The sequence below is a fragment of the Netta rufina genome (genome assembly GCF_964035555.1).
Source record: "Netta rufina genome assembly, chromosome: 5".
NCBI lineage: Eukaryota > Metazoa > Chordata > Aves > Anseriformes > Anatidae > Netta > Netta rufina.
In genome coordinates, this window is record NC_140128.1 from 55,392,152 (window position 1) to 55,404,809 (window position 12,658).

Genomic DNA, 12,658 nt, shown 5'->3' on the forward strand with positions numbered 1-12,658 from the left:
ATACGGCTACTGACAGCAGAGAGATGATTATCATAAAACGGACAAATCTGCAGATCAGTTAGCTTCCAAGAGTGAAGTAATAAGCTTCATCTTCCTCTTTGTTCTTGTTTATTTCTAAGAAGTCTCTGCTCCACAGAAAGAGTTGGTGTCTTCATGTGCGCCACCTGGGCAGGCTTGTGAAGTGGGCCCACATGAACCTAATGGGATTCAACAAGTCCAAATGCAAGGTGCTGCACCTGGGCTGGGTCAATCCTGGACATGAGCACAGACTGGGAGAAGAACTCATTGAGAACAGCCCTGCAGAGAAGGACTTGGGGGTTCTGCTGGATCAAAAGCTCAACATGAGCCAGCAGTGCGCATTTGCAGCCCAGAAGGTCAACTGCATCCTGGGCTGCATCAAGAGAGGAGTGACCTGCAGGAGGAGGGAGGTGGTTGCCCCCCTCTACTCTGCCCTTGTGAGGCCCCAGTTGCAGTCCTGAGTCCAGGTCTGGAGACCCCAGCACAAGGAGGATGTGGAGCTGTTAGAGTGGGTGCAGAGGAGGGCCAGAAAGATGATCAAGGGGCTGGAGAACCTCTCCTGTGAAGACAGGCTGAGAGAGCTGTGGCTGTTCAGCCTACAGAAGAGAAGGCTCTGGGGTGACCTCATTGCAATCTTTCAGTACTTGTAGGGGAGTTATAAAAAAGATGGAAAACAACTCTTCCATGAGGCACTGGAACAGGTTGCCCAGAGAGGTTGTGAATGCCCCATCCCTGGAGATGTTCAAGACCAGGTTAGATGAGGCCTTGAGTAACCTGATCTCGTGGGTGGCATCTCTGCCTATGGCAGGGGTGTTGGAAATAGATTATCTTTGGAGTCCAAACCAGGCAATTCTATGATTCTATGAACAGATTCTAGTACTCAAATGTACAATTTAGTGAAAGGGTATGAGCTCAGATAAAGGGCTTTGTGGGCTGCTATTACTAGGGCATACCTCAAAACTGAACTGCACAAGTGGAATATATAGGAATGGTAGATTTAATTAAAGAGAGAAATCTGGAAAGGCTGTGGTTTTCCAGGCTTCTGATATGTTACTTGTTCTACTGCTCTTATTGTGGTCCATGGAGACCATTCCAAATAACCCTTATCTTTAATGAAGTCATTACCAGGCAGTATGGTCCCAGACTCTCTTTGTTTGTCCTAAGATACATGTATCAGTAATATCTTTATTGATGATTTGGATGAGGGAATTGAGTGCACCATCTAAGTTTGTAGACGACATCAAGTTTGGAGGTAGTGTTGGTCTGCTGGGGGGTAGGAAGGCCCTGCAGAGGGACATGGACAGGATGGGTCGATGGGCAGAGGTCAGTGGGATGAGGTTCAACATGGCTAAGGGCCGGGTCCTGCACTTTGGCCACAACAACCCCATGCAGCCCTACAGGCTTGGGGCAGAGTGGCTGGAAACCTGTGTAGAGGAAAAGGATCTGGGGGTGCTGGTTGATGCTCACCTGGACATGAGCCAGCAGTGTGCCCAGGTGGCCAAGAAGGCCAATGATGTCCTGGCTTGTGTCAGGAATAGTGTAGCCAGCAGGACCAGGGAGGTGTTTGTTCCACTGTACTCTGCTCTGGTGAGGCTGCAGCTTGAGTACTGTGTTCAGTTTTGGGCCCCTCAGTACAAGAAGGATGTGTCCAGAGAGGGGCTCTAAAACTGGTGAGGGGCCTGGAGCACAAGTCCTGTGAGAAGCATCTGAGGGAACTGGGGTTGTTTAGTCTGGAGAAGAGGAGGCTCAGGGGAGAGCTCATTGCTCTCTACAGCTGCCTGAAAGGAAGGTGTGGGGAGCTGGGGGTCGGCCTCTTCTCACAGGTAACTAGTGATAGGACCAGAGGGAATGGCCTGAAGTTGTGCCAGTGGAGGTTCAGGTTGGAAATGAGGAACCATTTCTTCTTAGCAAGAGCAGTCAGGCACTGGGATGGGTTGCCCAGGGAGGTGGTGGAGTCACCATTCTTTGGGGTGTTCAAGGAGAGGTTGGACGTGGTGCTTAGGGACACGGTTTAGTGGGTGACATTGGTAGTAAAGGGATGTTTGGATCAGATGATCTTGGAGTTGTTTCACGATGCTAACTATTCTTTGAAACTGAAGGTGTACAGAGAAGGGGAGGACCCAGGCTCCTCCCCGCGGGGGTAACCCCCAGCACCCTGCCCCGTCCCCACATCCCCTCAGAGCCCGGCGCGGCCCCACAGCCGCCCTCCCGTCCCCTCAGCGGGGCTCTCCCCGCCTCCCCGCACGCCCCACCCCGGCCGCCGGGGGCGGGAAGGGGCGGCCCCCGCACCGCCCTATAACTCCGCTTGTGGCCGGCCGGGGAGGTAGCGGTTCCTCGCAGCCGGGATGCAGCGAACCCTAGGCAAAGCCCTGACCGCCCCCCAGCCCCAGGAGCGCACCCCGAGCCCCGCCGGCGGCTGTAAGGCCTCCAGCGAGGCGCGGGTGCTGGTCATCAACACGGGCGGCACCATCGGCATGGTGCAGGACGACAAGGGTGAGGGGGCTGGGGGGGGAGCGGGGCGGTGGAGCCCCGGGTACCGGGGAGGTCGCTGGGTGCAGCCCCCCAGGAAGGGATGGAGGTTTTGGGGTGTGTGGTGGAACCAGCCGGGCTCGGTGGGGTGCCCCAGCTGCCCCTTTGGGTGCAATGAGGCTGCCGCTTTTGTAACTAAAACCTTGCTTTCAGCCGCTCTTCCTGGCATGCGTTATAGTTCAGCATCCCGTGTTTTCTCGTAGCTGCTCAGAGCAGCATCAGAAGGATGTTCTCCTCCTGCTAGTCCCGTCTTCCTATCAGCGGGTTGTTTCGGCAGCCCGGCTGGTAGGTGTCCTGACAGGCAGCTGGTTACAGCAGGTTGTGGCAGAGAGCAGCGTGTCTCCTGAAGCACCAGCCCTTTCTCTTCCCCCTCCCTTCATGCACTGAAAATGAAACCAATGTGATTTTACTAGGCACACGGCCCTTTTTTAGTCCCAGGAGAGTAACCGTCCCAGGCTGTCTGGTGAGCATGTGCCTCGCATTCCTACCAGGAAGAGCGTGGCCTCTCGTGGGTGGCAGCCACGCCAAGGATTTTCAAGTGGTGACCTGAAACACGCAGCTGATGCGAGTGTGGCAGCCAGCATCATCCTGCCAAGTGTCACGCCAAGAAAGATCAGGCACAGCATCTGTGCTTACTGCCCCCGGGCAGGCTCCTGCTGCTCTCCTTCCAGCTCTTGATTTCCTTCAAGAAATCATTGGAGGGTTGGGCTTTACCTCACTGAGGCAGACTGAGACTTTAGTTGAAGAAAAGGTTAGGCATGCCAGCTCCCCTCCCACAGCTGAGAAGTGCTTGAATCCCAAACTGAAGCCTGAGATGTCTTGATTGACATATTGCCAGGATTTTAACTGAAAGCTTCATAAGTACATGCTTTATATTTTCAGGTGCCCCTAAATATAAATGGGCAGGTGCATGAATTCACCTAACAACCCCTCCAGCCCCAAAAGTGCCATCTAAGTGCTGCTACAACCATACTCAGCAGGCACAGATCCCAAGGGATACCAGGAGCATCAGCTCAGTGACATGTCTGGGGAAAAGAACAGCTTTTGGCCATATCTGACTTCCTGCAGGGCTGCGTATTTACCAGCAATGGCATAAAGGGAAAGGGGGTGATGTATAGTTGGGAGAGATGAGGGTAGCGAGAATGAAAGCAGTTTGATTTAGGTGAACATCCATTCAGTTTTCTTCTTTACTTCATAGGCAGTGGAGCATCCCGGGGCTTACAGAGTCTGTAAGTTTCTAGTTTCAGAAATGAGGGTGCTTCTCTAACCTGCTACAGAATTTCAAACCCTTGGTTGAAATAACATTTTGGTTACTCATTTATAGGACTAAAACACTTCGGGCTTCACCTCAGAGTTTTGTACACTAAATTTGTTTCTAATGCATATCCTGCCTTAGAAGATGGTGGTTGGCTGATCTTTATTGTACAGAAGATGTGTTAAAGGGTTGTTCTGCTTTGTTTTTTTTTTTTTTTTTTTTTTTTTATGTCTAATTGCATTTAACCTATCAAACGAGCCTGAAGTATGCCAATTCAAAGAAAAATGTATGCAATTCAGATGACATGTAATCACTTTCCTCTGTCTGTGTTGCATACACTGAAATCACTCCCTACTTCAATTGTCTGTTCCCCAAACTTCTTTTAAAGAAAATAAAAATGACGTCTTGTTCTTTTATAAACAACCTCCATAACCTCTTCTGATCTTGTGTACTTTTTTGATTTTGCTTAACGAGTGTCAATCATTAAAGCATGTGCAAACAACGTAGCAGTTATGATCCAATGACTGGCTACATCCTGATGAGGTTTTCACCCTGCTTTTTGTACACAGATCGAGCAGCAGAGCAGCTGGAGTACCTCTTTAAGAATATTTGGCAGTCCTTAGTGTCCAGGCAGAAACCAGTGAAAGGGCCTGGGAAAGGCAGCGTGCTTAAAAAGTTAAATAAATAAATAAAAAGCAATGCTTGTTTCTTTTATTAACCAATGGACAGAAAGCACCTGTTTACAGCCATACCTTAAACTGTAAGTGTTTTATTTCAAGCAAGGTAAACAGGAGTGGCTTCCTCAAGCACCATGAAACCTTTTATAGCTGCAACTGCTCGAACTGTAGGATGCAAGCTGATTCTACCTAACTAATTTCCATCTAGGCTTACAAGCTTTTCTTTCCACTTGCTGGAGAAGACGTCTGACATGTCTTGGAGTTTTTGAACTTACTGTACGTCTAGAGCCTACCTCTGCAGGAGTCTTTATCAGGCAATAGGTGGTCTCTTTCTGTTTCAGTGAGGTGACAGCTCATTTGCAGACTCTCCCAGCATTCGTGTTTTGCTGTCAAATAAGCCCTTTCAGTGCATGTTTTAAATTTCTTCATTCTACTGCCTTTCTCCTACAATGGCTTCTTTTGGGTTATCAATAGTTTAGTTCAGAAAGAATCTTAGCGAGGTTATTGTGACACTAATCCCTGCATTAACACCTTCAGAAAGGTGTTTTCTTCAGGCTCATGTGTGGGCTCTGCTTCATAGCTTTTACCTGAAATAGTGAGGGGGGAAAAATACCCCAAAAAACAAGTAGAGCTAAGCTAAATCCCTTTAGGATTGCGTGGAATAGTCTCTCAATTAATTACGTCTTTTCTAGACATAGGAGACTGCCAAAGGACTGACTGCTGTTGTCCAAATGGGCAGTATGCAACGCTTTTCTAAGTGAAACCTTTGCTTTGAAACCTTTACATTGCTTCTGAAAGTGCCTGGCACTGCATAATAAAAATTAAATAAAATAAATTTGTTGGAGAACACTCTGCTGCTCTGACTTTACAAAGCATGTTTTATAGACGTCACTGCTTTGGGGATCTATCACCGTAGATTCATATGCTCTTTGTCTTGATATTCCCATAGGAATAAAACTGGTTTGGTGAAGTCCTTTGTGTGCCTCCAGACAGAGAATTTGTTAGGCTTTGGGGGTGATGCCCTGTAATCTGAAGTACAGTACACTTCTTTCCCCTAACTGCTGTGGCTTCTTGCATGCAGAGCTGCACAGACACAGTTGGATCAGAATTTTTCAGCTCCCCATTCTCTGCTGCAGCACGGGCTGCAGGATATCTTGATCAGTAAGTAGCTACAGCTGTATTATCTCTAATAATGGAGTGAATAGCAGAGTCCTTGGTGGCAGACAGAACCATGCTTATTCTCCTCAGCCACAGGTAGGTGTTTGCTGTTCTGCCTCCTTGCATCTGCTTTGTGATGCAAGGCTGGGCCAGCTAGAGAGGGAAGGACAGAAGCTGATGAGAGGTACTTGGAAAAAATGCACATCCTGCTTCTTCTCTGCAAGGGTAAGGTTGCTTCAAATACTTGGTTAATGAGTTTGGCTCATGGAAGATGTTTTCCATGCCTAATAAAGTGGAAGTGTTCTTAAAACAGTTGCATTTGAGTTCCCCTGCCTTTGCTTCTTGAAGCAGAAACCACCGTTAAACATGGACGCATCTAGGGGACTTTGTAGGTTGTAAGTGGGATGTCTTGGATCCATTTGAAGAATGTCTTAAAAAAAGGTTTAAGTACAGTGCAAGCAGGTACAGAAAAATGGGGTCAGATCTGTGATTAAGAGAAGAGATGAGGAACAGTCATTAATAGGGAAAGGACTTAAGAATGTTAACATACATCAGCTTCCACTTCTTAGGGCAAATACCAAAAACTAAACCATCTAATCCACTGTCGATATTCTGAGCAAGACAAGTATTGGCCAAACAGAAAAATGATCAGGAAACACACAGAAAACACTGTGAAACTGTGTGGGCTGCGCTTCAGAGCCAGAATGACTCTGCGTCCAAGTGCAGCGACCATTGGTGAATAAGCTAGGAACATCTTTAATAGGAATAAGCAGGGATTAGAAGTGAAGGAACAAAACATCCAAAGCGTAAAGCATGTTAAGTATATTTTGTAAAACAAAGTGTTCCGTCAGGAATCCAACCCAAGCCACTCAAGGGCTGTTGCCATTCTGTGAGGAAGCTGGCTATGAAAAGGCTCGCTGCTTCATATAGGGCAAGCCAGGAAAGAAATTGAGGAGTTCTTAAGGATTTTCCATCACTTGGGAAAGTAAACAGACCCCAAGTAAAGCAGCCGTGCGTGCACTTTAGCTAATGCTACAACTGTTTCTCCATATTTTGGAGTATTTTAAATAACAAACCTGTTGTTTGAAGGTGAAACAAACAAAAATAGATGTGAACTTGTGTGACAATCATGTTTAAGCAGATGGAAGAACTAGGCAGTAGACGAGAATTACCTAGTCTCAAATTATGAATGATTAGAAAAGCTGAATAATGAGGTTGAAGAATTTGTTTGCTGTCTGAACAGGTGGCATAAAGCAGTCGCTGAGATTAAACAGAGCGGGACAGTAGTGCCAGTGGAATCTTGAAGTTGGAGAGAAATGCCTTTGGTGGAAACTACCTGAATGAAGCGTGTCTCAGAAAGTCAGATGTAAGAAAAATAGGGTGACTTAGGACTGTGGACCCTAGAGCTTTGGTTGTCCTGCATCAAGCAGGATCCTGGGAGAGTTCTTGGCTCAGGTGAAGGAAAAGTAACGGCAAATGAAAAAATACCTGGAGCACTACAATATAACATCATAATTGAATTATTATAATCTAATTGGAATATTACTGATCCAGAAACTTGTGATGTACTATTGTCACTTAAAGACATGAGGGTTACTAAAGCCTGAGATATACAAAGTTCTGCCCCACAAAATTTAGACTATAAATGAACATCCCTCTTTTTTTTCCCAGCTAACCCCAGGAGCTAAAATGCAAAGATGTTGTTTATCCTATCAATATCAGAGCAGTCACGAGTTAGGTTCACAAAGGAACACGGTTCTGTGATACTAATTGTAACATGAAAAATTTAGGTGCCTCTCTGTCTATCAGAGAGCAGCATGTGGCTTCTGTTTCAAATAGCCATTTGCAGCCAGAACACCTGCAGATCCAGCAAACCCTGAATGGATTTAGGCTGATTTCAGCCCCAGCCATCTTCAGAGCTACTGCCACAGAGCAGAAGACAACATCAGGAGCTCCTGAACAGAGATTAAGATGCGTCCATGCTTCCACCTACTTTTCTTCAGCTATTTATGCACCTCCTCTGCCTGTTGTCAACTACGGTATTCAGTCCTAAACCTGCTGGTGGAGAGCACCTGTCCCAGACAGAGGGATAGAGAACTTAGCACTTAAGACCCTTCTGGGAAGCTAAGGTTTCTCTGTTTTTATAAATACTGATCTTTGTCTGTATCCGTCAATACCCAATACCTCCTGGGGTTTTGTTTTAGCTTTCTGTTTTATTTTTTCCCCTCTATGCAAATACTAGTGCTGTTGACAGTGAGACATAATGTGCAGCTTTCCAGTAGAGTCATGCCAGTAGCTTGCTGCTTGTGTCAACACATCTGTAAGCTAAGAGGCTTAGGCAAAAATATCACAGCTTCCTAGTACAAAATAATGTTCAGGGTTTTGTAAATACCCTGCCACTGGATAGGGAATAGCTGCGGCAAATGTAAGAGATTTGTAACTTTTTGCTATCGGTATTTCTGCACAAACATCAATTTCAAATAGGTAACACATAAATATTTGATATGGAGGAGATTAGTAATGTTATTTCTCCTAAATGAAGGTTTTATTTACTTAAAGCCATGAAAGGAATAACTGCACAGAGATGTATTGATTATATTGCTTTCACATTTTTTAACTGGCAATAGACAGTTTAAATTTCATGTGGAAGGGCAGGCAAACATCTGCATAACCTGATTTCTTCCCTCCTTATTGTGCCACTCCCTTCCTTCTGTCCCTGCTCCTTTATTTATTTCTTCTATTCTTTATTTTTAAGGACTTGCTCCAGAGGCCAATAAGTTAGTGAGCAGCTTGAAGACAATGCCAATGCTGCATGACGAAGCACATGCCCGAGAAACAAAACTTGACAAGTTCCATGAATTTCCTGAAAACACATTGGTGCTCCCGTAAGTACCTTTTCCTTGGGGAGAGGGAGGGTTAGGAAGTGTTGTGTTAATTTTCAAGTAAATATATCTCCACACATTTGATTTGAAGAATCCATTATTAGATTAGCAAAAATGCTTACGTTGACTTAAACAGAAAAGGCCTCCTACCCTGTCTTTTATTATAGAAAATGTCTGTTTTTATACATTTGCAATGAGGTGTCATACAACTACTTGAGAAATAACTTATAAATTTGGCAGCAAGCAAACCTTCTGTGCAGCTTAGTTCTGTATTTTTTCCAGGTTTTGGTGTTTATTTGTTACTGTGCAAGCACACAAATATTCTAGAGCAACTAAGAAAACTGGTAATAAAGCTCTGTGTGAGTTATCTTCAGCATGTCTGAAAAAGTAGCATCAAATTAATTCATCCATGAGTAGGCCTCATACTTTAATTCCGCAGGCCTTCTGGTTTTCTAAAAACCCTAAAAGCTGTTTGTCCTTCCCAAATTTATGCAACATTATGATAATAAGTGATGGGTTTATAATTAATCTGCATTGCTTCTTAACTGTTGGGCTATGATTAATAAGCTTATAGGTTTTATTTAGAGGGCAGTATGCTAATTTGAGATATTCCCCAGCTGTGATGAATGACTACCCCTGTAAACATGTTAACTTCACACAAAGGATTATTTTACAATTGTTCAAAAATAAATGGGACTGTTGCTGTTTTGTTAAAAGAGTGAAAATGGATATTCTTTAATCTTAAAGGAGAAAATCAGGACATACAAACAAAATACAAGGTTTATTAATTTCTTTCTATTTTGTCTTGAGGTCTCTGTGTTAAGCTTTTAAAAGTACCTACTTAAAAGTCAGGTGGCGGGAACGGGGTGAAGGAAAAAAAAGGACTTCTAGTGCAATAATATTGATGTGACTATACAGTTTATGTTAAATATGATGGCTATACAAAAGAAAAACTGGAACTGTTACAATGCTGTGTTATAACTGAATAACTGTTAAATATTTAGGGGATTTAAAATGTAACAAAACTGCACTAATATACACATTTGACTCCTAAATACACTTCTCCTGGTGTATGTTCTCCATGAGGAGCAGAAAACCTTGAAACAATCATTCAGATCAAGAACTGAACTTAAAAAAAATCCTGTTCTTTTTCTGGCACTACTGCGTGCCATTTATGGAGGTCAGTCATGGCAATTTGCCATTTTCTCTTTTGTGCTAGTTGGGTGATATTTTAACTAGGCAGTTGAGAAATAAGGCAAGTTTCTGAGGAGAGAAAATGGGAGTATTTTGTGAACTTTGTATACCCATTTAAAAACCTCCCTGTAATGAGCAAAGATATAATCTAATGATCTTTTTTTCTTAGAGGGAGAGATCAAAAGCAGGAGACTAAGCTGGTCTCATTTTTGGTATGTTGTATTTTATTTGAAGAGCTTGTCCCTGGGGGAGCTTTCTTTTCATTGATTTTCCACTGACTTCCAAAGTTACTCTTAGGTAGTGTGTGTAAATGTGTTATCTAACAAGGCAATTTGTTGTATGAAAACTAGCAACTTAGCTACAGTATGTTAGTTCCTTTAGAATAAAAAACACACAGAGTTTAAATGCTACTTCTGCTGTAAGCAGCTCTCACACAGGCCTTATAAGAGGAGTGGTTGTGCAGATTTTATAAGGTGATTTTTTACATTGTCACACATACATACAAGAATGGCAAGTTGAAGAGGGAAGGTAATCAACTCTGCTCTCAACACATTGCTCAGGAACTTTGTTGTACACATCCATACATCTTGGAGTCTCCTGGTCTTTGCTATAGCCTTTGACTGTCTTGCAGTGGAAGGAAGTAAATGTTGAAGTGTTTGTCACAATTACAGCTGGCAGCAAACTTTCCATCATCCTCAGGCAGTGGAAAAGCATTGAGAATGCTCTGAAAGCAATGCTATTAACCATGTTCCTGGGTGGCTTTGCTTGGAAGAGAAAGTAAAAAGGAAGGGCAGAGCTGGCCTGCTACTAGTTCTTGTTTGTTAGCTGCTTGTTTGCAACTGCATTGCTACATAGGAATATATTCCAACTATTAAGTAAATGTCTGTGTCTCAGCATTCTTAAAATGTTTTATATTCCTTGTGACTTGAACCTTGTAATAGACCATATGATTTAAAGTTAATTTCAGTGACACGAGTCTTAGTCTTACTGTAGCAAAGGTTCCTGCACTACTAGTCTGAGAATTTCCTTTAAAATGCTAATTTAAGAATGGGTGAAAATATTGGATATTCTGTTCTTTTCGAATCTTCAGAAAGGTAGCAGAAAATAGTAGTAGGATTCTTTTTTTTTTTTTTCTTTTTTTTTTTTTTTTTTTTCCTTTAGCCCAAAGTCTTAACTAGCAAAGTTCAGTTTCTATGCAGGTGACTATACTTGAGGGGTTAGAAAGTTAGAGTGGAGAAATGGGCATATTTTGCGGGGTAAAACACATGCTCTGTATGGAGTCCATTTGGCTGGCAGTTCAAAGGCCTTTGAAGAGTCAGATTTCAAGCAGGGTAAAGGAGACCAGTGGTCCTTGGAGGTAGGGAAAGCAGACAGCTATGACCATCCCACAGTGATTCCAGAGCCATCATCTCATTTGATATTGAAAATTCCCCTCTAAAGTTGGGTTTTGCACTTTGTAAGATATTAGAGTGTCTAGACAGTTCTTTATCTTTGGTCTCTTGCTGAGCTACATGCTATGAGATGTTATATTCCTCAGCCTCATGGGTACAACATGATATTGTTTTTGTTTTTGTTTTTTCTTTTTCTTGCATAGTTGCTTTGTATTGTCTGCATTGTACTGAGAGTAACCTTTCCCAGCTATCAAGGTTGTGCTTGTTCAGTTGTCAATAGCTGATTGCCCGTGAGCTGTGGGTTTTGTTCTGTTTTACAGACCTGGGTCTCTGTTTCCAATCTATGCCAATATTTTAAGATCTTCCATATTATTACATGCTTCAACTCCACATCTGGTACCAAGTTTCAGCTCAAACAGGAAACTTCCAGAGCAAGGTGTTAATAGGTCTAGTAGGCTAGGTCTGGGGCTTTACGAAGTTAGCCTCTAACTAGAAAAGACAAGACAACTTTTACTGGGCCATTTGGCCATAGTTAACTTGAAGGTATTGGTGGCTAACCAAGAGAGAATCTTTTCTAGAAACCGAGAAGAGTGGGCTTTCTAAAGGCCTTAGAAATGAAGGTCAGTCTTAAGACTCTGAAGAGAAGATGCCTTTTATGCTAGGGAATTTATAGTTATCAAAGCATTAAAAAAATCTGCCATTCTTTTGTTGACCCCCTATATATCTTGGGAGCTTTACAGATTCCTCTCAGTAGCTTATGAAGCGTTTTTAAACCTTAAGTCTTGGTATCAACTTTGGTAGAACTCAGTTCCAAACTTAAACAAAGTGAGTATGGGTTATTTCTGCCTTAGGTTTTGCCAACCTCTCCCCTGCCTCCTGAATTCTAAGTTTAGTAGATTAAAGCATTTGTGCTTTAAACCACATCAAGTCATGAACTTCTAAACTTGGAACTTAATGTTTCGAATGTAAGAGTTTTATTTTTTTTTTCCATAGACTTTAGGGGGTTGGATTCAGAACAGAACTATTGATTTAGTGAAAAAAAATCAGAAGTGATGAGCTGGTATTAGCTCTAAGAGTTATTTTTTTCCCCCAATTGTCTTTCTCCACAGTCTCTCTAAGCAAAACAAAAGAATCTTCTACACAATTCTGGAGCTGTCACCACTACTTGATTCTTCGAACATGACGCCAGAGGATTGGGCCAAAATTGCAAAGAAACTTGAGGTACTGAAGTGTGGGATAAGATTTCATTTGTTGCTTAAACAAAAACAGTAGTATATTCAGTGTACTTAGCAAGGGGTAACAGTGGAGGAATGCTATACCTAAGTATTTGTATAAGTTTAAATGCTATGCATCTTTCTTAGTTACTTGCAAAGTAACAAGGATTGCACTTTCAAGGCTTGCAAACTTTTTTTCCTTTTGAAAATGTTGCAGACTCATTAAAGTTATGGTTCTTGCAATGATAAGCCATGTCATAATTCTGTAAAAGAATAAGTAAAAAAAAATGCAGCCGTGATCAAATATGGTATGTGATATGTAGATTGGGATGTTCTAAAA

General features: G+C 43.0%; 1 protein-coding gene across 1 annotated transcript in view; it reads left to right on the plus strand.

Moving 5' to 3' along the window:
* Positions 1-2,363: 2,363 nt before the first annotated feature.
* ASPG (asparaginase) overlaps positions 2,364-12,658 on the plus strand; it is a gene marked incomplete at its 5' end in the record, with an annotated part of 44,964 nt that continues 34,669 nt past the window's right edge. Inside the window, 3 exons of the mRNA XM_084288004.1 lie at positions 2,364-2,511; positions 8,393-8,522; positions 12,214-12,325. Coding sequence (XP_084144130.1) covers positions 2,364-2,511; positions 8,393-8,522; positions 12,214-12,325 — 390 coding nt within the window. The remainder of the gene's footprint in view (positions 2,512-8,392; positions 8,523-12,213; positions 12,326-12,658) is intronic.